This window comes from Psammomys obesus, unplaced genomic scaffold (genome assembly GCF_907164565.1).
Source record: "Psammomys obesus unplaced genomic scaffold, mPsaObe1.curated_primary_1811, whole genome shotgun sequence".
NCBI classification, from domain to species: Eukaryota; Metazoa; Chordata; class Mammalia; order Rodentia; family Muridae; genus Psammomys; species Psammomys obesus.
The window spans coordinates 28,422,055-28,446,783 of record NW_026585895.1 but is presented as its reverse complement, the minus strand read 5'-3'; the positions used below and the strand labels follow the sequence as shown (position 1 = coordinate 28,446,783).

Below are 24,729 nucleotides of genomic sequence, written 5' to 3'. Positions count from 1 at the left end.
CCTCCTCTGTGGCCTAGAAAAGCTGCTCCCCACTCAGGGGGAGGTGATCCAAGAACCAGCTACTGAATTCATGTCAGAGACAGTCCTGATTCCCCTTACTAGGAAACCCACTTGGATATTGAGCTGCATGGGCTACAAATGAGCAGGGGTTTTAAGTTATCTCCATGAATAAGTCTCAGAAAAGACCCCTGGACCCACATTTTTTATTCTGTTACTCTCCTTGTGGAGCTACTTCCCTCCAGGTCTTACTCTCTCCCCATGCACTCTGCCCAAAGCTTGGTTATGAGTCTCAGCATCTGTTTTGATGCACTGCCGGGTAGAGTCTTTCAGAGGCCCTCTGTGGTAGGCTTCTGTCCTGTTTCCTGTTTTCTCCTTCTTCCAATGTCCATCTTGTTTGTGTTTCTGAGTGAGGATTGATCATTTTACCCAGGGTCCTCCTTCTTGCTTAGCTTCTTTAGGTGTACAGATTTTAGTATGTTTATCCTATGTTATGTATCTAATATCTACTTATAAATGCATGTATACTGTGTGTGTCTTTCTGCTTTTGGGATACCTCCCTCAAGATGATCTTTGTACCCCACTTTTAACTGGGTTATTTCTTGTGTTGGTGTTTAATTTCTTGAGCTCATTATATATTCTGGAATTCATGCTGGCCCACTATGTAGGGGAGTAGGCGATATTTCTGATATGGACTATGCTGCCTGCTTTTTTTGATCACTTCCCCCTGATGGAACATTCCTATAGACCTCAAGGGAGTAAGATGAACTCAGTCCTCTTGTGAATAAATGAGCTGAGGTTTCTGGATAGGGGGCCTCACCTATTCTGTGTAATAGGGGACAGGAGATGGGAAAGGAAGGGTGGGAATGGGAGGAAAGGGGAAGTGACTGATATGTAAGCTAATTAATTAATTTAAAAAGGTACAAAGGAGTGATATACTTTGTTCTTAGGGGAGATTGATTTCTGTCTTCCTGAGGAACCGCCGCTCTGACTTCCATAGTGCTGTGCTAGATGCATTCCCATTAGCAATGGATGAGTGTTCCATTAGTCCACATTCTCAACAGCATGAGCTATAACTTGCTTTATTGATCTAAGTCATTCTAAAGTGTACAAGATAAAATCTTGAACTAGTTTTGATATACATTTCCCTGATTACTAAGGATGTGAAATAATTTCTAAGTGTTAACTACTTGCTTCCTCTTTTGAGTATTTTGTTTCACATTGTACATCATTTTTCAGTTGGGTTATTTATTTTCATGGTATCTAATTTCTTTAGTTCTTTATATATTTTGGATATTATTCCTCTATCAGATAATGTAGTAGGCAAAAATATTTTCCAATTCTGTAGACTGCTGCTTTGTCTGACGTATGTAAGCTTCTCAGTTTTGAGGTCCCATTTATCATTATTTGTTGTTCTTAGTGCCTTTGCTAACAGTGTTCTGTTTTGAAAATATTTTTTCTGTGCCAGTGATTTCAAGTGTATTCCCCAATTTATATTGGAACAGGTTCAGTGTATCTTGATTTATGTTGAGGTATTTTATCCATTTGGAGTTAAGTTTCATGCAAATTGATAAGGTTGTATGTATTTGGATACTTCTACATATACACATCCAACTTTGAAAGGTGTTTCCTTGGTCTTCTTCTTAATCCGTTTGTTAATTGTGTATGGTTGAACTACTGAGTTCTGTAAATTAACTTCATACTCAGCTACTTTGCAGAATGGGTTTATTAGCTTTAGAAGTTTCTTGTGGAATATTTAGGGTCACTTATATGTACTATTGTATCATCTTCAAATAAAGCTACTTTAACTTCTTCACTTGGAGTTTGCATCCCCTTTATCTGCTTCAGTTGTCCTATTGCTGTAGCTAAAACTTCAAGCACCATATTAAATAGGTATTGAGAGAGTGGACAATGTTCCTGATATTAGTAGAACTGCATTAAGTTTCTCTCCATATGATGTCTTGGGGCTTGCTGTATATGACCTTTGTTATATTAAGGTATGTCCATTTTATCGCTTGGCCCTCCAGGACCTTTATCATGAAAGGGTGTTAGATTTTGTCAAAGATCTTTTCATAGTGCCATTTGAAAGATCTTTTCTGCATCTAATAAGATGATCTTCAAGTTTGTCTATATGGTAGATTATAATTTTTATTCATATATTTTGAACGTTTTCTGTATCTCTGGGATGAAACCTACTTGATCATGGAAGATGATCTTCTTGATGTGTTTTATGTTCAGTTTGCTAATATTTTATTGAGAATTTTTGCATCTATGAATATTTTTTTATATTTACATTTTTTTTAAATTTTTTTTATTTTATTTTATTTTCAAAGTAATTTTTTTTATTAATTACACTTTATTCATTTTGTATCCCCCCATAAGCCCCTCCCTCCTCCCCTGCCGATCCCACCTTCCCTCCCCTTTCTGCATACATGCCACTCCCCAAGTCCACTGATAGGGGAGGTTCTCCTCTTCTTTCTGACCAACTGATGGGCAGAGTGAATGGAATTTTATGTAAGAAGTGGGAAATAGTAAGAGCTGGAGGGAACGGGAACTCCACAAGCAGAGCAACAGAACAAGATAATTTGAACACAGGGAACTTCCCAGAGACTCATACTCCAACCAAGGACTATTCGTGGAGATGACCTGGAACCTCTGCACAGGTGTAGCCCATGGCAGTTCAGTGTCCAAATGGGTTACATAGTAATGGGAAGAGGGACTGCCTCTGACATAATCTGATTGGCCTGCTTGTTGATCACTTCCCCCTGAGGGGGGAGCAGCCTTACCAGGCCACAGTAGAGGACAATGCAGCCACTTTTGATGAGAACTGATAGCATCTATGAAAATTTTAAAAAAAAAAGATCTATAAATCTGTCCCTGTTCAGTCTTCCTGTGGTTTGGGATCTGGGTATTACTATAACTGTTGCCTCCCAAAACAAATTGTGTGATGTTTCTTCTGTTTCTATTATGTGGAATACTTTGAGAAACCTTAGCATTCCTACTTCTTTGAAAGTCAGGTAGAATTCTGTACTGAAATTATTTTTGCTCTGGCTTTTTTTTTCCAGTTGGGAGGCTCTTAATTTTATAATAGATGCTTCTATTTCACTAAGTGTTATAGATCAGTGTAAATTGTTTATTTGATCTTTATTTAACTTTTACAAGTAATATATATATATATTACAAGTAATATATATATAAATATATAATTATATATATAATATATTACATATATATGTATATAATTATATATATATAATATGTACATATACATGTAATATATACATATATGTGTATATAATATATATAGTATATATATATAATTAAACTTTTTAGATTTTATAATTTGGTAGAGTACATGTTTTAATATTATATTCTTATTCTCTGGATTTCCTTCATGTCTGTTGTTATGCTCTCATTTTCATCTCTAATTTTATTATTTGGATCGTCTTTCCCTGCCTTTTAATAATTTAATTTGATAAGAGTTTGAAAACCTTGTCGATTTGTTCTCAAAGAACCAACTATTTGCTTCACTTATTTTATGTATTGACTTTTTGCTTCTATTTTATTGATTTCGGCTCTGAGTTTGATTGCTTTATTTTTTCTGTTTGCTCATTTTGGTATGTAATTTCTTTTTGTTTTAGAGCTTAGAGGTGTGCTATTAAGTTGCTATTATGAGTCTCTCCAAATTTTTCAATGTAGGTACTTGGTACAATGACCTTACATCTTAGAAAAACCTTCATTGTGTCCCATAAGTTTGGATATGTTGCATATTCGATTCAATTCTAGAAAGTCTTTCATTTTTTTTCTTAATTTCCATAGTGTCCAATCTTTATTCAGTAGATATTTGATCAGTTTCCATGAATATGTGTGCTTTCTTAGCATTGCAATGTCCTCTTGTTGGAATTTTCTTTTGATTCAGTGTCTTTTCCTCTCTCTTCTGATTAATTTTGGATTGAACACTATTTTGTCACGAATTGAAATGGCTACCCCAGATTTTTTTTTCATTCAAGCATAATGTATTTATTTATGTGCATTTTTCTCTTATTCAACATTTAAAAAGTTAATATATCCAAAATACAAACAAATCTATATGAGGCACTAATAGAATAAAGGAAACTAGTTTGCTAAGCAAAGAAAGTGTGTCAACAGTTAGCTGTTCATCTTTGACAATCATAAAACTTTTAAAGTGACATAATGACTCAACTTGACTTTCCCTGTGACATCGAATTAAAAGCATGGAATCATTTGACTTCTTGTTAAAATTATCCATGATGCAGATAAACTCTCCCCAAGGTATTATTATTGACATTGTTGTATTATTACTTTTTATTTTTTTAATTAATTAATTTATTTTTATAAGTTACAGTTTATTCACTTTGTATCCCAGCTGTATCCCCCTCCCTTATCCTCTCTATCTCCTCCTATGCCCCTCTCCAAGTCCACTGATAAGGGACATCTTCCCATTCCATCTCACCCTAGCTTTTGAGGTCCCATCAGGACTGGCTGCATTGTCTTCTTCTGTAGCCTGGGAAGGCTGCTACCGCCTCAGGGGAAGGAGATCAAAGAGCCAGCCACTGAATTCCTGTCAGAGACAGTCCATGTTTTCATTACTAGTGAAACCGCTGGGACACTGAGCTGCCATGGGCCACATATGCTCAGGGGTTCTAGGTTATCTCCATGCATGGCCATTGGTTAGAGTACCAGGCTCAGAAAAGACCCCTCGGCCCAGAATTTTTGGGTTCTGTTGCTCTGTTTGTCGAGCTACTTCCATTCCAATTCTTTTTCTCTCTTCCTTCTTTCATAAGATTCCCTGCACTCTGCCCAATGTTTGGCTATGAGTCTCAGCATCTGCTTTGATACCTTGCTGGGTAGAGTCTTTCAGAGGCCCTCTGTGGTAGGCTCCTGCCTTGTTACCTCTTTTCTCCTTCTTCAGATGTTCTTTCTGTTTGTCTTTCTGAGTCAGGATTGATCATATTACCCAGGGTCCTACTTCTTGTTTAGCTTCTTTATACAGATTTTAGCATGATTATACTATATTATGTCTAATACCCACTTATAAGTGAGGATGTACCATGTGTGTCTTTTTGCTTCTGGGACACCTCACTCAGGATGATCTTTTACTAGTTTGCACCATTTGCCTGCATATTTCATGATTTCCTTGTTTTTAATTGCTGAGCAGTATTTCATTGTGTAAATGTACCAAAATTTCTGTATCCATTCCTCAGTTGAGGGATATCTGGGTTGTTTCCCGATTCTAGCTATTACAAAGAAAGCTGCTATGAACATAGTTGAACAAATATTCTTGTTGTATGGTTTAGCACCTTTCAGATATATGCCGAAGAGTGGTATAGCTGGATCTTTTTTATTTTTTTGAATTTTTTTTTCTTTTTTTTTAAATTTTTTATTAATTACACTTTATTCATTTTGTATCCCCCCATAAGACCCTCCCTCTTCCCCTGCCGATCCCACCCTCCCTCCCCTTTCTGCATGCATGCCACTCCCCAAGTCCACTGATAGGGGAGGTTCTCCTCTTCTTTCTGCTGGATCTTGATGTAGCATTATTCCTAATTGAGAAAGCACCAGCTTCATTTCCGAAAAGGTTGTACAAGGTTACATTCCCATCAGCAATGGAACAGCGTTCCACATTCTCCACATCCTAAACAGCATGTGCTGTCACTTGAAGTTTTGATCTTAGCCATTTTGACAGATTTAAGATAAAATCTCAGAGTCATTTTGATATGCACTTCCATGATGACTAAGGACATTGAGCATTTCCCTAAATGTTTCTCTGCCATTTGATATTCCTCTGTTGAGAATTATTTGTTTAGCTCTGTACCCCATTTTTAAAATTGAACATCTTGGTTTGCTGGTGTTTAACTTCTTGAGTTCTCTATATATTCTGGATATTTGCCCACTGTCAGATGTAGGGTTGGTGAAGATATTTTCCCAGTCTGTAAGCTGTAGTTTTGTTCTGTTGACAGTGTCCTTTCCATTACAGAAGCTTTTAGATTTCATGAGGTCCCATTTATTGACTGTTGATCTTACAGCATATGCTGTTGGTGTTGGGTTCAGGATGTTGTCTCCTGACAATGTGTTCAAGGCTCTTCCCTACTTTTTCTTCTAACAGTTTAAGTGGGTCTGGTTTTATATTGAGGTCTTTGATTCCCTTGGACTTGAGTTTGTGCAAGGTGAAAAATATAGATCTATTTTTCTACCTGTAAACATCCAGTTAGACCAGCACCATTTGCTTACGATGCTATCTTTTTTTCCCATTGTATTGTTTTGGCTTCTTTGTCAAAAATCAAGTATCTGTTCTGTGGGTGTGTGGGTTTATTTCTGAATCTTTGATTCAATTCCATTGATCTAGCATTCTCTTTATGCCAGTACCATGCCATTTTTATTAATATTGCTCTATAGTATAGCTTTAGATCAGGGATGGACACACCTCCAGAAACTCTGTTATTGTACAGAATTGTTTTGTCAATTCTGAGTTTTTTTGTTTTTCCATATAAAATTGAGACATTTTCTTTCAAGGTGTGTAAAGAATTGTGTTGGTATTTTGATGGGCATCAAATCTGTAGATTGCTTCTGGTAGGATAGTCATTTTCACTATGTTAATTCTACCAATCTATGAGCATGGGAGAGCTTTTCATCTTCTTATTTCTACTTCAATTTCATTCTTCAGAGACTTGAAGTTTTTTTCATACAGGTCTTTCACTTGCTTGGTTAGAGTCACAACAAGGTATTTTATGTTGTTTGTAGCTATTATAAATGGTGTTATTTCCTTAATTTCTGTCTCAGCCCATTTCATATATAGGAGATCTTCAGATATTTTGGAGTTAATTTTTTATCCATCCACTTTGTTGAAGCTGTTTATCAGCTGAAGGAATTCTCTGGCAGAATTTTGGGAGTTACTTATTTATACTAACATATCCTCTGCGAATAATAATACTTTGACTTCTTCCTTTCTTATTTTTATCCCTGTGATCTTCTTTAGTTGTCTTACTGCTCTAGCTAGAACTTCTAGTACTATATTGAAGAGAGATGGAGAGAGTGGACAACCTTGTCTTGGTCATGATTTTAGTAGGATTGCCTTCAGTTCACTCCGTTTAGAGTAATGTTGGTTGTTGGCTTGCTATGTAGCCTTTATTATATTTATGCATGGGTCTTGTATCCCTGATCTCTCCAACACTTTTATCATGAAGGGGTGTTAGATTTTGTCTAAGGCTTTTTCTGCATCTAATTAGATGATCATGTAATTTTTTTCTTTCAGTTTGTTTATATGGTATGTTTTGTTTATGGATTTTCATGTGTTATACTATCACTGCATCCATGTTATGAAGCCTACTTGATCATGGAAGATGAAGTGTTTGATGTGTTCTTGAGTTTGGTTTGCAAGTATCTTATTGAGAATTATTGCCTCAAAGCTCATAAGGTAAATTGGTCTGAATTTTTTTTTCTTGAGTCTTTGGATATTTTAAGTACCAGGTTGACTGTGGCTTCCATAGAAATAGTTTTCCTTCCGTGTCTATTTTGTGGAAGAGTTGGAGGAGTATTGGTGTTAGCTCTTCTTTGAAAGTCTGGTATAATTCTATGGTAAAACCATCTGGCCTTGTTGTATTTTTGGTTGTTGAACTTTCTATGGCTCCTTCTGTTTCCTTAGAGGTTATAGGGCTGTTTAAATTGTTTTAACCTTTCTCAATTTGACTTTGGTAGGTAAAATCTGTCAAGAAAATTGTCCCTTTCCCTTATATTTTTCAATTTTGAGGAATATAGGTTTTCGAAGTAAGATCTAATGAGTCTTTGGATTTCATCAGTGTCTGTTTTTGTGTCCCCTTTTTATTTCTGATTTTATTAATTTGAGTACTGTCTCTCTGTCTTTTAGTTTGTTTGGCTAGTGTTTTCTCTATCTTGTTGATTTTTTAAAAGAACCAACTGTTAATTGTGTTGTTTCTTTATCGTGCTCTCTTTGTTTCTAATTTATTGATTTCAGCCCTGGGTTTTCTTATTTTTTGCCATCTACTCTTCTTGAGTGTGTTTTGTTTTGTTTGTTTGTTTGTTTGTTTTGTTTTGTTTCTTTCTTTCTAAAGCCTTCATGTGATCTGTTCATTTGCTGATATAGGCTCTCTCCAATTTCTTTCTGAAAGCAGTGCTATGAACTTTCTTCTTAGCACTGCTTTTATGGTGTTTCATAAGTTTGGGTAATTTGTGTCCTTATTTTCATTGAATTCTAGGAAGTCTTTATTTTCTTTATTTCTTCCCTCACCCAGAGATCGTTGGTAATGGAGTTGTTCAATTTCCATAAGTGTGTAGGCTTCTTGTTATTATTGTTTTTAAGTTCTAGCTTTAGTCCATGGTGCTCTGATAAAGAACAATGGTCTAATTCAATTTTCATGTATTGGTTGAGGTGTGCTTTGTGACGAACTATGTGGTCTATTTTGGAGAATGTACCATGTGGTGCTGAGAAAAAAGTATCTTCTTTTCTGTTTTGGTGAAAAGTTCTGTGGACATTTATTAGGTTCATTTGATTCATGACTTCTGTTAGCTTCATTATTTCTCTGTTTAGCTTCTGCCTTGAGGATCTGCCCACTGCTGACAGTGTGCTGTTGAAGTCTGCCATTACTAATTTTTTGGGATCAATTTGTGCTTTAAGCTTTAATAATGTTTAGTTTTGAAGGTGCCATTGTATTTGGAGCATAGATGTTCAGGATTATGATGTCATCTTGCTGACTTCTTCCTTTAATGAGAAGTTTCCTTCCCCACGTCTTTTGAATAATTTTGGTTGCAAGTCTATTTTATTAGATATTAGAATGGCCTCTCTACCTTGCTACTTAGTCCATTTCCTTGGAAAAACATTTTACAGCCCTTTATTCTGAGGTAGTGTCTATCGTTGTTGCTGAGGTGTGTTTCTGGGATGCAGCAGAATGTTGGATCTTGTTTCCACAAACGTTTAGTTAGTCTGTGTCTTTTTATTGGAGAGTTAAGTCCTTTGATGTTGACAGATATTAGTGACCAATGATTGCTAGTTCCTTTTATTGTAGAGTTGATGGTGACAGTGTGTTTGTGTGCTTGCTTTCTTTTGGTTTCACTGTTGTGAAGTTATTTATATCCTATATTTTCTTGAGTTTAGTTGACTTCATTGGGTTGGAGTTTTTCTTCTAGTGTCTTCCGTAGGGCTCAGTTGATGCATAGATATTGTTTAAATTTAGTTATGTCATGGACTAGCTTGTTTTCTCCATCTGTGCTGATTGAAAATTTTGGTGGGTATAGTAGTCTGGATTGGCATTTGTGGTCTCTTTGTGTCTATATGAAATCTGCCCAGACCCTTCTGGCTTTCATTCTATCTGCTGAAAAGCCAGTTGTAATTCTAATAGGTCTACCTTTATATGGTACTTGGCCTTTTTCCCTCGCTACTTTTAATATTGTTTCTTTATTCTGTAATTTAGTGTTTTGATTATTATGTGGCAGGAGGAATTTCCTTTCTTGTCTAGTCTATTTGGTATTCTCTAAGCCTCTTTTATGTTTAAAGGCATCACTTTCTTTAGGTTGGGGAAATTTTCTTCTATGATATTCTTAAAAAATATTTCTGGACCTTGAAGCCTGAAATCATTTTTTTTCCATTCCTATTATTTGTAGGTTTCATCTCCTCATGGTGTTTTTTTTTTTATTATTATTCCTTGTATGTTTTGTGTCATGCACTTTTCCATCTTAATGTTTTTTTCGAGAGATGTATCAATTATTTCAATATTATATTGTATTGTCAATGCCTGAGATTGTCTCCTCCATCTCTTGTATTCTGTTGGTGACGTTTAACTCTGATCTCTTTGAGTTTTCTATCTACAGAGTTGCCTCTGTTTCTGTTTTCTTTATTGATTCTAATTTTAGTTTTCAGTCTTGACCTGTTATATTGATTTCTCTCACCTGTTTGATTGTTGTTTCCTCTCTGTACTTGATGGCCTCTATTTGGTTATATTTTCCTGTAATTGAGATATTTGTTCATTTCCTCCTTATATGCCTCTAATAACTACCTAATTATAGATTTAAGGTCATCTTCTTGTGTATAAGTTGCATTGCAATATCCACAGATTTGAGGGGTTTCTGCTGGAGCCATGATGTCCTGGTTTTGGCTGATGGTGTTCTTACACTGGCCATTAGCCAAATGGTTGTCTGTAGCCTTGGCTGTTTGATCCTTGAACTTGTGTGCACCTAGGAGTGAATACACTTATCTCTGGTGTCTGGAGTAGTTCTTCAGGATGAGAGGAAAGGTCCAGTAGAACAAGAATGGGTGCTGGCATTTTGGAGGCAGCCGGGGAGGGGGTAGTTGTTTCTGAAGGCAGGGTGTGGGCACAGGTACCTTGAAGGGCAAGGGTCACCTGCACAGATGCGTTGAATAGTAGGGATGTGGGAACTCATGCCTTAAATGGCAGAAGCACTGCGTAGGTACATTGAATGGCAGGTTCACAGCAGAGATGAATTAAAAGGCAAGAGGCACCTGTGCGGGTGCTTTGAAGGGCCAGTCATGAACATCTCATGTGGACAGGTTTTTCAGGTGGAACCTGCAGGGGGTAAGGGGAGCATCTGCCTCAGGTGACAATCACAGGGCATCCAGTCCTTAGAAGGCAGCTGAGCTGTGGCTTACAGTCTTATCAAACATTGTGTTCCTGGAACTCAGATGCCTCTACCATTTTTGGACCCTATGAATTTATTGCCCACCTGGTCTCCACAGGAGGAGCAATAGAACTGTTTTGGAGGTTGGGATGCTGTCACAGGAATCCAGACACTGCCCTCAGGGATGTGGGAGGGATCTGATGTCTGGCTGCTGGAGTGGTGAGTCCCTGGACCTGGGGGCTACACTCTTGAGTATGCATAAAGGGAAGAGGACTCAAGAGTTCCAGACTCTTTATCCCAGGCGAGCACCACAGGGGGTGGGGTGGGGCTGAATCTAATTGTCTCCAACTCCCTCAGGTCCAGAAAGCACCAAAGTCAGTGCTTTGGATCCAGCCTCTTGTTTACTCACCAGCTTCTCAGTCTCTGATCTTCTGTCCCTAAGATACATTACACACCGGTTGCTGCCATCTTGGAACTCCATGGATATTTTATTTCCTATAGAGAAATTTTGAACATGAGAACCAAATACAAGTTTATTTGTTGGTAGAAAAATTTAGAAACTATGTGAAAATCCTTCTACACCTCTGAATAGTATTACGATGTTTGTTTATTTCTAGATGTAAACAAATAATTACATATTTTAATGTCTAATGAATAACAATTGACTATAAAGCTCCTTTATGTCTTTTGTTTAAAATACTTTTATAACTAACATTAGATGTTGTCTACAAACAATGTCATAGTAGTTTATACCTTTGTATTAAGAGATCTTTTTCATAGAAAAGGCATATTCTTAGTTTCCTGGAGTTCATATTAAAATGATTTTTAATTCTGTGGCCAAGATCACAATTTCTGTCTTTGAAACCAGGTAATTTCTTTAAGGACCATGTAAAAGGTAGCACCCTCTCTTTGCTCTGCCTAGGGGAATGGAGAAGCACAGATTTAGCTGTGTTTTTGTTTCATCACTTATAATAAAACAGAGTAATTTAGTGGAGTTTTGTATAACGTGTGAAATATGAATTCAATTTTAAAAATATAAATGCTTTCACACCTTGCGTTTGTGTTTCTAGCTTGAAAATTTGAAGAATATTTTATTATTTAAGATGTCAAAACTATTTGCTGTAGTATCACTAAATTCCACACATTGTTTTCAAAACACATTCTTTTCTTTTTGTTTTGTTTTCAACCAGGACCCCTACTATGGCTGGTGGCCTATTTTCTATTGACAGAAACTACTTTGAAGAGATAGGAACTTACGATGCAGGAATGGATATCTGGGGTGGAGAGAATCTTGAAATGTCTTTTAGGGTAATTGCATTTTTCTTTATTTTTAAACTCTGAATATTGTATGTGGTAGCATGCACCAATCACACCCAATGATTTACTGTCAAGCTTTTCTAAGTGAATTAGCTTAGTGATCATCTGGTCAGTATATTTGTATTTAAATTCTTCATTAGAGTCCTATTGCATGCAAACTGTAATGTTACATTTGGAATTTTATATTTTCCAAAGCATTTTATTTTTGGTTAAAATATATTAAGGTTTTCACTTGCTGAAGTAGAGTGGCTTCATTTTCTGATTGAAACATTTCCCCTTGAACCAGTCTTATGATTTTCAGTTGATACTTTGGAGTGTTTATGTGACCTGAATTGCAAGTGCTGCTTGAGTTTGTTTTTAAGTAACTTTATGATCAACTGTGGTCAAAGAATTCTGGTAATTGTGAAAGAAGCATGACTGCTTTTCACAACCATAGACATGATTGTAAGTAAACCTATTTGAAAAATATAAATTCAGTTAATAAAAGAACTTCCAAATAAATAAGAGTTGAGAACTAAATTTATATAAGATCATTTAATATTTTATAGGCAAAATTGTAACCACAGGCACCCAAATGTATAGTTATTCTAAGAAGTAAAAAAGGTTTCAGGTATTTTACTCTCAACAACACATATTACTTTAAAATGGACTATGTTAATGACTAGTTATTCTTTAATAAAATTCCATACAAAACCACTTTAAACAGTATCATTCTTAACAAAACCAGTCCAAAATGAGTTTATGTATTCCCACCTCTGAGTATAAACAAATGTATTCATTTGAGCTGAATCCCTCCTTTGAAAGTTGATCTCTGAAATGGTCACACTTTGTTACACTTGGCAATGTTCTTCAATATGCAAGTTTCAGGGCATCATAACTCATCCAATAAGAGATGTTTTTAAGCTCAAATAAAAGAAACTAATCTGGACACACTTATATAACTACTTGAAAATTAATTTTGAACTTCAAGTTGAAAGTTTGTTTTCCAGTAACACAAATATGTGAGATGCTGTGCAAGCAATTATTACAACTGGGATACAAAGTGAATAATCGAAACAAAGAAACAAAGAAAGAAAGAGAAATTCTTAAAACACAGGAAACTAGAAAGATGGCTCAGTGGTTAAAAGCTCTTGTTGTTCTCATAGACTCTAGAAGAGGATCCTGGTTTAATTCCCATTACCCACATGGTGCTTTACTGTCACCTATAACTTTGATTCCAGAGATCTGTCGCCCTCTTTTGACCTGTGCAGGCAGCAGGCACATGTGGTGCACATGCATACATGAAGATGAAATAAATAGACACATATGGTAGATACTCACGTATAAGTGGATATTAGATGTATAACATAGGATAAACATACTAAAATCTGTACACCTAATGAAGCTAAACAACAAGGAGGGCTCTGGGTAAGATGATCAATGTTCACTTAGAAAGACAAAAGGGGTAGACATCAGAAGAGGGAGAAAACAGGACAGGGGCCTACCACAGAGGGGCTCTGAAAGACTACCCAGCAGTGTATCAAAGCAGATGCTGAGACCCATAGCCAAACATTGGGCAGAGTGCAGGGAATCTTATGAAAGAAGGGGAAGATAGAAAGACCTGTGGGGACAAGAGCTCCAAAAGGAGAGCAACAGAACCAAGAAACCTGGACCCAGGGGTCTTTTCTGAGACTGATACTCCAACCAATGATTATGCATGGAGATAACCTAGAACCCCTGCACAGATGTAGCCCATGGCAGCTCAATATACAAGTGGGTTCCCTAGCAAGGGGAAGAGCGGCTGTGTCTGACATGAACTCAGGGGCTGGCTCTTTGATCACCTTCCCTGGAGAGGGAAACAGCCTTTGCCAGGCCACATAGGAAGACAATGCAGCCAGTCCTGATGACACCAAATAGGCCAGGGTCAGAGAGAAGGGGAAGAAGACCTCCTCTATCAGTGGACTTGGAGATGGACATGGGAGAAGATGAGTGAGGTAGGGTGGGATTGGGAAGGGATGAGGGAGTAGGCTATAGCTAGGATACAAAGTCAATAAACTGTAATTAATATAAAAATTAACAATAAAATTTACAAATTTATTTAAAAATGTCTAAAAACATATTTTGAAGATGTTTGTTAAATTATGGAATTAAGTTACCATTTTTAAATGTAGAATTTAATTGGTCTGCTATTGTTTGGGATGTTTTAAGAGAAATAGAATGGCCTTTTTGTGTTACGTGTGTCTCTAAACCAGGTGACCATAAATACATTTTTTCCTTATTTCTTTATATATTTATACTATGTGTAACTTGTCTACATAAAGATTAAAACTGTATTGTTGCTATCAAGTCTATGTAATATTTTTGGCAGAAACTTAGAAGCCATTTGGAGACCTAATTATGTTAATATATACCTTAAAATGACATTAATAAAATTGCACCCTTCCCCAAAATCAAAACAAACAGATAAAAGCAAGAAGTAAAATATTAACAAACACAAAAGCAATTCACCTTTATTCTTAGAGGAAATACTAAATGTCTGTAAGTTCTTGTTCAAACAGGCTCTCTGAGCATTTGCTGGGACTGTGTTAGGAAAACAATCAACAAGAGCAACAATTCTGTTGCCGTTGACCCTACTACTTACCTTATGTAATTTTCAGCTTTCTTGAAATATTCTCGTATATATTTTTGCTTATAAATATATATTTATATACATTACATATATTTCTATATATTATATATATTTCTATATATATATGTATATATATATATATTCTCTACATATATTAAGCTTGATTATCTGCCAGTAGCCTCCCTTGCTTTGATCACCTTGGAGGGAGATTGAATGATATGTTCAGACATAACTACCTAACTAATAATAATAAGATCATTATCTATGACCTGATCAGAAAGTATGGCGAAGTTGAACATGTATGACAGGGGCTGTGCAGATGTCAGGAAGGTAACTGATAGCCCTAGGAATAATCAGAAGTCTGGAACATGACAGTAGATTCCTGTGACTGACTTCTCAGGAATATGAACAAGTTATGGCGCTCACTAGTGACTGTTTTCAAAGGTTTCAAACCTTATTATTGCTTTAAATTCCCTCTTCATTTGTCTATTGGTTGTTTGCAGAAGAATATAATGTGATTTATACTAAAACCTTGAATCAAATAGCCAGGTTACATATTTCATAGCAGATGTATAGTCAGCATTTAGGTATGATTTATCCTTATCAGTTGTTGAGAGTACAATGATTAATAAGGCATGTTGCTTTCTTACTCTAAAGGAACAGCCTTCTTATTAGTCATACACATGTTACTGACAGAAAATGTGATATTTTCTTTTATGCATGTCAGATAAATTCATGTGAGCAAACCAGTTCACTCCAGCTGAGTAGGTGACTTTGGAGTAAAGTTTTAAAGTTTTTGTTTGTTTTTTTTGTTTGTTTGTTTGTTTTTGTTTTGTAGCTGTGGGTTTTTTTTTATATGCAGTCTTTTTTATTATTATTAGTTACATTTTATTAACTCTGTATCCCAGCTGTATCCTGCTCCCTCCCTCATCTCCTCCCTGCCCCTTTCCAAGTCCACTGACTGGGGAGGACCTCCTCCCTTTTCATCTGACCCTGTTTTATCAGGCATCTTCAGGACTGGATGCAAAATCCTTCTCTGTGGCCTAGCAGGACTGCTCCTCCCTTGGGGGTGGGGAGATCAAAGAGCCTGCCATTGAGTTCCTGTCAGAAATAGTCTCCTAGGGAAAACTAATTGGTTATTGAGCTACCACAGGCTACATCTGAGCAGAGGTTCTAGGTTATATCCATACATGGTCCTTGGGGGAGTATCAGTCTCAGAAAAGACCCCTGTGCCCAGATATATTTGGTCCTTGTGGAGCTCCTATCCTCTCCACGTCATACTAATTCCCCCTTCTTTCATATGCTGTGGGGTTTTTAGTTACTACCATAAGTGAAAACACTAGAAATACTCAGAATTTGAAAAATGTTAAAATACTGGAAAGGCTTAAGGAAAAACAAAACAAAGGAATGCATTGCAAGTTGTCTATTATTTCATTGTGGTATTATTTTTCTATGATAATCAGTGAAATTTAGAAACTTCTACATAGCAAGTTAGGTAAAAGTTATAGCCTCCACATGAAAAAAAAAATGCTTCTAGGCTCTTATTAACAATAGATCTAAAAAGAATGTCAAAGCGTTACAAGATAAATTTGATGTAAAAATATAATTCCTTGCTAAACTATGATGACGTGTCTTCTGGTGTTGTTAGTAATTTGGAAATAGGGTTTCTGGGTAAAACTAGCATTCTCGGAGTACAAGCTTTGCTGTTTTGTACCTTGCTACTGCATCTTCAGCCATCCTGCTGTTATGTAACATACTGAGAATAGGTATTACTGAAGAGAATGAATGAAAGTCGCCAGAAATACATTCTCCTTTCAGATTTCTAACTTGGTTGCTTCATATATGATACTATCTTTTTTGGATTGTCCCCTCCTGTGGTATAAAACGTGTATCCAGCAGCAGTGAGAAGAGCTGGGGAAGATCCTGTCTCTGCACAGATTTGGTTTCAGATCTTTCTTCTCACTAAGTGGTGCCTGTAACTGATATAACACAAACTCCTAAAAATAATATCTAAACATATGTTAATTAATTTAATCAGCATTGGTTGAGTTCAATGAATATAATAACAGACAAGCTGGTAGACAAACCTGATGATCTTGTTAAACTTAAATTTTAATAAAGATCATTGACAATATACAAGATCAATAAATGGTTAATATATTAGTCATTTGTGTCTAAGAAAATAATCACAGAAAGGATGAGAACAATGAAATGTCAGTTGTTAGAAGCTGTTAAGAGGTTAGGATTTTACAGAGTTTGTGGATTTATAGAAGGAAGGCTGAGAGAGAAATAAATAATGAACTGAAAATTAATTCTGAACTATTATAAAAATGTCATCTGTCTTCAAACGATAATATTATCAATATGCCACTTCCAACATATCTTTCTACTAAATTTCCTTGCATTTTATAAGCAATCATACATGGAATAGTAATAATAACACAAAGAGCAATAGTTCTAAAACTCTATATCCTTTTTGTTCAAGTGATGATGGACATAGTCTGCCATTTGTTGACTCAGAGTAAATTGAGATTTTTTAAGAATGTCTAAGAAAGCAAGACTGGAAATATCTTCCTTCAATCAATGGTAGAATAAAGCTTAGAATTTGTGTCAGATTTAAGCAACTTGGGCCCAAATCTCAGCTGCGGTCCTATCTACAGAAGGAGGAACAAGTTAGCAAATCTGCAAAGTCCATCTCTAGACTGGAAAAGAGAGAGTAGTTCTTTATATGTTTGAAAGAAAGATAAAATGAATTATGAATATAGTTTTTGAGTACACTGTTTCTCATATGTGAATTGTATAATAGAAGGCATCTCTTAAAATATGGCAATAAGCTTTGTAGCTTTCAGCAAACCATGTTATTCCTGAATATCATTTAATAATAACCTGATTCATAAAATATGGCCATGAGAGAATGCACATAAAAAGCCCTCCAATACCTGAATATGCAACACATATATAAAGTGCTCCCAAATTCCCCACATGAGAAGGAATAATGAGGATGAAAGCTGAGATGAATTAATTAAAAAGAGCTAAATTTTAAAGAAACATGGTGAAAACAAAATTCTGTTTCTGCAGGAAAATCATTAAAATATTAAATTTCTTTCTGAACTTGTGGAAAACAGAGTGATGACAAATGTTACCAATACTGAAAAAGAGAAAGCAGACATAGTGATGGCTTTTTGAGTTATGTGAAATATGTGTAGGAATGAGATAGACAATATACAGCATTATACAATACCCTAGGAAACTTGATAAAATGGGAAATTTTCTTTTAGACAGTGTCAGAGCACATAGAAAAGGAATACATTAGTCTCACATCTGATAAATGTATGAACCTTAGGGAATATTTTTTTTTTTATTCAGGAACTCTACAGCCAGATAACACTGCTTTTGAATTCTATCAAAAGTTTCTATAGGAGTACATTAATTTCAACAAAAATATTTCTAGAAAATTAGAAAAAGAAATAATATCTCCCTATTGAATTTATAGTCAGCCTTTCTCTGATAAACTAAGTCACCACAACACTACATTACAAGTCAGTGTCTCTTGTGAGCATAGATTTAAAATAATACCTTACTAGATTTTAAGTTGATCGCTCAAAATGACACCTAAGTGGAATTCATCACAGACATACACTATTGGCTAACTGTTTAAAATTCACTCAGTATAAATATCCATGTTAATAAACTAAAAAAAAAAAAAAAAAAGTGAATTGAACAAGTAAATGGATTTGAAAAAAAAAGTTTTAACAAAAATCATATTGTTCTTCTGGTTTTAGGTAAGACAAAGGAAACAATTGTTTAAACAAATGAACTATTAAAACTTGAAAGAAGGGTCATTGTGGGGAAAACAGTTGGAGGAGACTGAATATAAAACCAACACATTTCTAGCAATAAACAAATGTGATGCAGGACCTGGGGAAAATTCTTGGTTTTTAAATTTTTATTATAGTAAGCAGGGGGCAAGAGTCCCATTAGCGCTCATAACTGCCATTTGGGTTTGGCAGCTTACCCATTCGAAGACTGAAAAGCAGATGGATGAGTACCAGAGCAAGCTACCTGGTAAGATTAGCCCCATTGTTAAACTCTGGGTTTGACCAGGAAACCTAATTAACTTCAGTAAACAAAGCGGAAAAGGAATGGAGGAGAGTTATTAACGTTAACCCTGAGTCTATACACACATCCTCTGCCTGTCTGCCTGTCTGCCTGTCTGCCTGTCTGCCTGTCTGTCTCTTCCCCCCGCCACACACACACATTCAGGTGTGCATGTGTCCTGACATACCTGCACACATGCGCACTACAGACACACATGAAAGCTAACATAGGAAAAATGAGATGGAATACTATCTCCCACAGGACGACGAGCAAAAGATGAAGTTGGCTTTCTTACTAGTTCTACTCAAAGTTTAAGTGAAGTTTTTGGTAGAACAATATTGTTACAAAATTCAAAGGAGAACATACTGATAAGGAAAAAAATTAAGACCATCATTGTATATTGTCTCAAAAATCTCATAGAATTTATTAAATACTACTGTATAAAATATACAATAGTCCTTTGCATTTTCACGTAGGACGCAACTCCATCAAACTGAAAAATTATTATTTCATGAAAGAAATGAGATACAATGATTATATAACCATAACAAAATTGCAGTCTCCTACTGGGAGGAGCAAAAGATCCAAAGAAATTCAGAAATGTCCCGTATTTATTACTTGATAGCTTTCACATTATAGAGACAGCTTCATCGTGTCATTCATTAACACTAAGCAGGCTCCAGGATACTTTTCTTCTTAGAATTTGAATTAGAATTCTAAAACCCATATGAAAACATAAGTGATATAAAATGCTTAAAGTCACTTTGTTAAGAAAAAGTTAAACAACAGTATGATTTCAAAATATACTTCAAGTTATAGTAATTAAGACTGTGGAATAGGCGTAAAAGCAAGATATCAGAACAATGGTGAAATTCTGAGAAAAAAAATATATGAGCATAATATTGTCAGCAAATATTTAAAGGCTGATCAGGAAAAAAACAGCATTTTCTGTAAAAAAGATTGGAACACTGAAAATACATGTAGAAAACAAAACAGTGTCATCCGTAATTTGAGCATGAACCTATTGATTAATTAATTCAAATGTAAGACTATGGTTAGAAGAAACCAAAAGAATTGCATTTGGAAAAGTTTATTATTATTATTATTATTATTATTAATATATATTATTATACAGTTATTTATTATTGTTATTAACATGAATAATTAATATTGTTATCAATAACTGATCAATCATTTTAGAGAGAGGAATTTACTTTCTATGTAACAATTTTCTTTTTTTTACAAATTCTATTGTAAAGTGCATTGTATTTATTTGGTTTTTATAACCAAGGAAAATGTCTTGGTGTATGAAATTGACTTCTTTTCAAACTGTATAAGCAATAGTGTGGAAAGAATTTAGTAAACACAATAAACAGCAGAAAAACAAAAAGCAGAGTCTCCAATAAATAGTGTGAAAGGAGATGAAGAAACTGTTCTACAATATTACAAGATACCAAAAAATTTCCCAGGAATGTCCATCCAATTTAAACTGTATCAAGTGAAGTCAGTCAGAATGATGTGCTGGTTAGAAATCACTTTAGACAAAAGCTTTTCTGAAATAGTTCTACTAGAAGTCTTTGCCTTTTCATAGACTAAATTCTTTTTCATAAGGAAAATATATTACCTGTCAATGTAGAAAACTAGACCCCATAGTTTTCTTACATGAAAAATCATGAGAACTGGCATATTGTAGAAGTTTTTCACTTAATTAGAATTAATCTTAGTATGCTCATATTGTGTTCATAACTTTGGTTTATATGTTTTATGGGACACTTTTTCTTAAATATGTTAAATGGAACCGTAATATTTTTATATAGTGATTTATTTTTCTAAGTTTTGACAAAGTTATGAAATGATAAATTGACATGTACACATGACCCCATAGAGAGTATAAACCAATATTAATTAGCTGATCAAGCAAACATATTCCTAATTGCCTGCTGACTGCATGCTAAATCTAAAACACTCTGGTAGATGGAATTCTTAGCTCTTATGCTTAGATTACTTCTCTCTCTCCTTCCTGCCTTCTTTCATTGTTTGCTTTTCATTGTGCTTGCTGCTGCTCACTGGACAGTCTAGGCTAGTCAAGAACTGAAAACAGCCATCATCTGATTGCTGGGATTGTAATTAGAATCTACCATGTCTGTCTTTGTATTTGGGTTTTCTGCAGTTATTCTACCATTTTAGGTTGACCTGTTATTTAAACATATCACTGTATTAAAAGGAGGAGGGTTAAATTCAAATCACAGAGTAAAACCCTAGGTTGAGCCTAAAGATTAAAATTTCTATCTTTTTTTTAAATTTTAAAAATGAGCCTGGGTAAGGATTGACCCTCTTACCCTGGGTCCTCCTTCTTGCTTACCTTCTTTGGATGTTTTGTTTTGTTTTGTTTTGTTTGTAAGTTTCCTTTAAGATTTATTTATTTATTTTATGTATATGAATGCTTTATCTTCACACCAGAAGAGGGCATCAGTTTACATTATAGATGGTTGTAAGCTACCATGTGGTTGCTGGGAATTGAACTCAGGACTTCTGGAATTGCAGACAGTGCTTTTAACTGCTGAGCCATCTCTCCAGACCTTGCTTAGATTCTTTAGGTGCACAGATTTTACTATGTTTATCTTATATGTCAGATGATCACTCCTCACTCAGAAAAGCAAACAGGACAGACATCGGAAGAGGGAGAAAACAGGAAATAGGACAGGAGCCTACCACTGGGCCTCTGAAATACTTTACCCAGCAAATCTGGGCAGCAGGGTCTTTTCTGAGAATGCTACTCCAACCAAGGACCATTCATGAAAATAACCTAGAACCCCTGCTCAGATGTAACCCATGGCAGCTCAGTCTCCAAGTGGGTTTCCTAGTAATGGAAACAGGTACTGTCTCTGACATGAACTCAGTGGCTGGCTGTTTGATCACCTCTCCTTCAAGGGGGAGCAGCCTTACCAGGCCACAGAGGAAGACAATACAGCCAGTCCTATTGAGACCTGATAGGCTAGGGTCAGAGGGAAAGGGAGGAGAACCCCCATTATCAGTGGACTTCGGGAGGGGCATGGGAAGAGAGGAGGGAGAGAGGATGGGAGCTGTAGGGAGGGGCCTACAGCTGGGATACAAAGTGAGTAAACTAATTAATAAAACAAATTAAAATAATCCTGAATAAATGTCATATAAATAATTTAGTTGTTTACATAGATCCCTGCTGGTTTTGTGTTTTTCTGGTGTGTGTTTGTTTAGTTTGTGTGTTTGTTTGCTTGTTTGTTTTTGAAAGAGAAAGGGAAAGAGAAAGGAGTATGGGTTTTCATGGGTGGGAGGACCTAGATGTAGTTGATGAAGGAGAAAGGCATGTTCAGAATATGTGGTATAAAAATTCAATACCATTTTAAATTATGATGACATAATTGGGTGATTCTCTATATGCCCATAGGTAGAACAAAGAAAATGACCAAGTAGTTAGACACTAATGAAACTTTAGAATGATGCTAACAAGCACTCATTGCTTACAATGCTTCTTAAATTAGTGTAACATTTCATAACTTGGAGGGCTACGTTTGTTAAAGTAAGCCAGAAAGTGTAAAAGTCTTCAAATTTTATATATTCTTTAATCCATACTATAACTTGCATGAATATTGTATGGGAAAAAACATGCAGCGTCTGTCTTTTGAGTATAGAGTCTGTCGCTTCGTGTAATATTTTCTAGTTATGTCATGATCCTCCCCTTTGTTTGCAGCTTAATAGTCATCCATTGTGTACATGGATCACATGTTCTTCATTCATTCATCAGCTGAAGGACATTTTGTTGGTCTATATTTTCTAGGTCTGATGATAGAGTATCAACAAACATAGGAGAGCAAGTATCTGTGGAGCAGGGTGTTGAGTTCATTGAGCAAAGGCTGAGGAACTGCGTAGGGGCATCACATGGTAGATCCATTTTACTGTTTTGAGATTTATTCACACTGATTTCCAGAGTGGCTACAGCAGTTTGCAATCTGAACAACTGTTCCCTTATTTGTCACCATTTGCTCCTTGTTTTCATATACTAAAATATTCTGACAAGAGAAAGATAAAATGGGAAAGAAGCTTAACTTGTGTTTTCCCTTAATTGCTGAAGATTTTTAAGACTAAGGTATTTCTTAATAGCCCTCCCTTCGTATTTCAAGTACTCTCTGTAGTGTTACATAGTCTATCTTTTTAACTGAGTTGTTTTCTTTACTCTGTTTTTTTTTTAATTCTTTGTTTATAATTGTCAATAATCCTCTATCAAATGTATAGCTTCCAAAAATTCCCTCCCAGTCTGTGGGCTGCCTCATCACAGATAGAATTCTTTTTTCTATACAGAAGTTGTTCTGTTTTACGAGCTCCTTAATTATCAGTTGGTTGGCCTTCAGCCTGAAGAAGTAGACTCCATTGCAGACCATTCTTCCACCTATGTCCTGCAGTGTACTAATAGTCTTTTCTCCTAGCAGATTCATCACTTCAGGGTTCAGACTGAGATCTTTGATTCATTCTGGGTTGACTTTTGTGCAGAGTGAAAGATATAGGTTTAATTTCATTCTTCTACCCATGGACTTTAAGTTTTCCCAACACTACATATTGAGAATATTATCTTCTCTCAGAAGTTTATTTTAACCTCCTAATCAAAAATGTCTGATGTCTCTGTTTGGTTCTGTGCCCCTATCATCCTCTTTTTATTCTAGAGCTGTATATAAGAGCTTGAAATCAGCAACGTTAATTCTTCCCACTATTCTTTTTGCTTATGATTGCTTTGGCTATCTACAGTCTTCTGTGATTCATATTACTTATGGAATATGTTTTTTTTTCTTTCTATAAGGAATGATGTGTTTGGGAGGGTTGATTTAGATTCCATGGAGCCTGTAAATTGCTTTTGGGATCATGGTCATATTCTCAATCACAATTCCACCAATCCTTTAACACAGGAGCTCTTTCCATTTTCTAATATCCTCTTCAATCTCTTTCATCAGAAGTTTAAAGTTCTCAGAGTAGAGGTTTTTCTCCTATTTGGCTAGGTTTATTTTTAGATAAAAATATTTTTAGATTATTTTATTTTTTATTTGTATGAGTTGTTTGTTGCATGCATGTATGTGCAACACATGTGTTGCTGGTTCCTGGACAGTTCAGAAATGGGTGTTAGATACTCTGGGCCGGGAGAATCAGACAGCTGTTAGCTGCTATGTGGGTGTTTGGAATCAAATGCTGGTTCTCTGTAAGAGCAGCAAATTCTTGTACCCACTGAGTCAACTTTCTAGTCCCTGTTCCTAGATATTTTTTGACAATTTTAAAAAGGATCTTTTAAAAATTATATCTTTCTCAGTATGTTGCTGGCATATAGAAAAGCTTTTGATTTTTGTAAGTTAATTTTGTATCCTGACACTTCTCTGAAATATTAATTATTTAGAAAAAATTTTCTTTTTTAAGTTAATTTTATTTATATATGTATTTATTACAATTTATTCATTTTGTATCCCCACTGCAACCCCTTCCCTTATCTCCTCCCAATCCCACCCACCCTCCCTCATCTCCTCCCATGCCCTCATCACTTTCTATTTGACCCTAACTTATGAAGTCTCATCATGGCTGGCTGCATCATCTTCCTCTATGACCTGGCAAGGCTGTACTGCCCAGAGGGAGTTGAACAAATAGCCTACCACTGAGTTCATGTCTGAGACAGCCCCTGTACTCCTTACTAAGGAACCCACTTGAAAATGGAGAAGCCAATGGGATATCTTACGTATGTCATATCATCTGAAAATAGAGATGATTTCTCTTACTTTTTCATGATTTCGTTATTTTTAACAGCTGAGTAGTATTCTATTGTGTAGATGTACCACAATTTCTGTATCCATTATTCAGTTGAGGGACATGTAGGTTGCTTTCAGAGTCTGGCTATTACAAATAAAGATGCTTATGAACATAGTAGAGCAAATGACCTTGTTGGGTGGTTGAGCATCTTTCAGATATATGCCCAGGAGTGGTATAGCTGGATCTTGAGGAAGCGCCATTCCTGATTTTCTGTGATAGTGCCAGATAAATTTCCAAAGCAGTTGTACAAGTTTAACTCTCACCAGCAGTGGAGCAGCATTCCG

At 35.7% G+C, this 24,729-nt stretch overlaps 1 protein-coding gene across 2 annotated transcripts in view; it reads left to right on the top strand.

The window, feature by feature from the left end:
• Galnt13 (polypeptide N-acetylgalactosaminyltransferase 13) overlaps positions 1-24,729 on the top strand; it is a 614,394-nt gene that overhangs the window by 363,746 nt on the left and 225,919 nt on the right. For both annotated transcript variants that reach the window (XM_055600843.1, XM_055600842.1), the window contains exon 7: positions 11,796-11,913. In XM_055600843.1, coding sequence (XP_055456818.1) covers positions 11,796-11,913 — 118 coding nt within the window. The remainder of the gene's footprint in view (positions 1-11,795; positions 11,914-24,729) is intronic.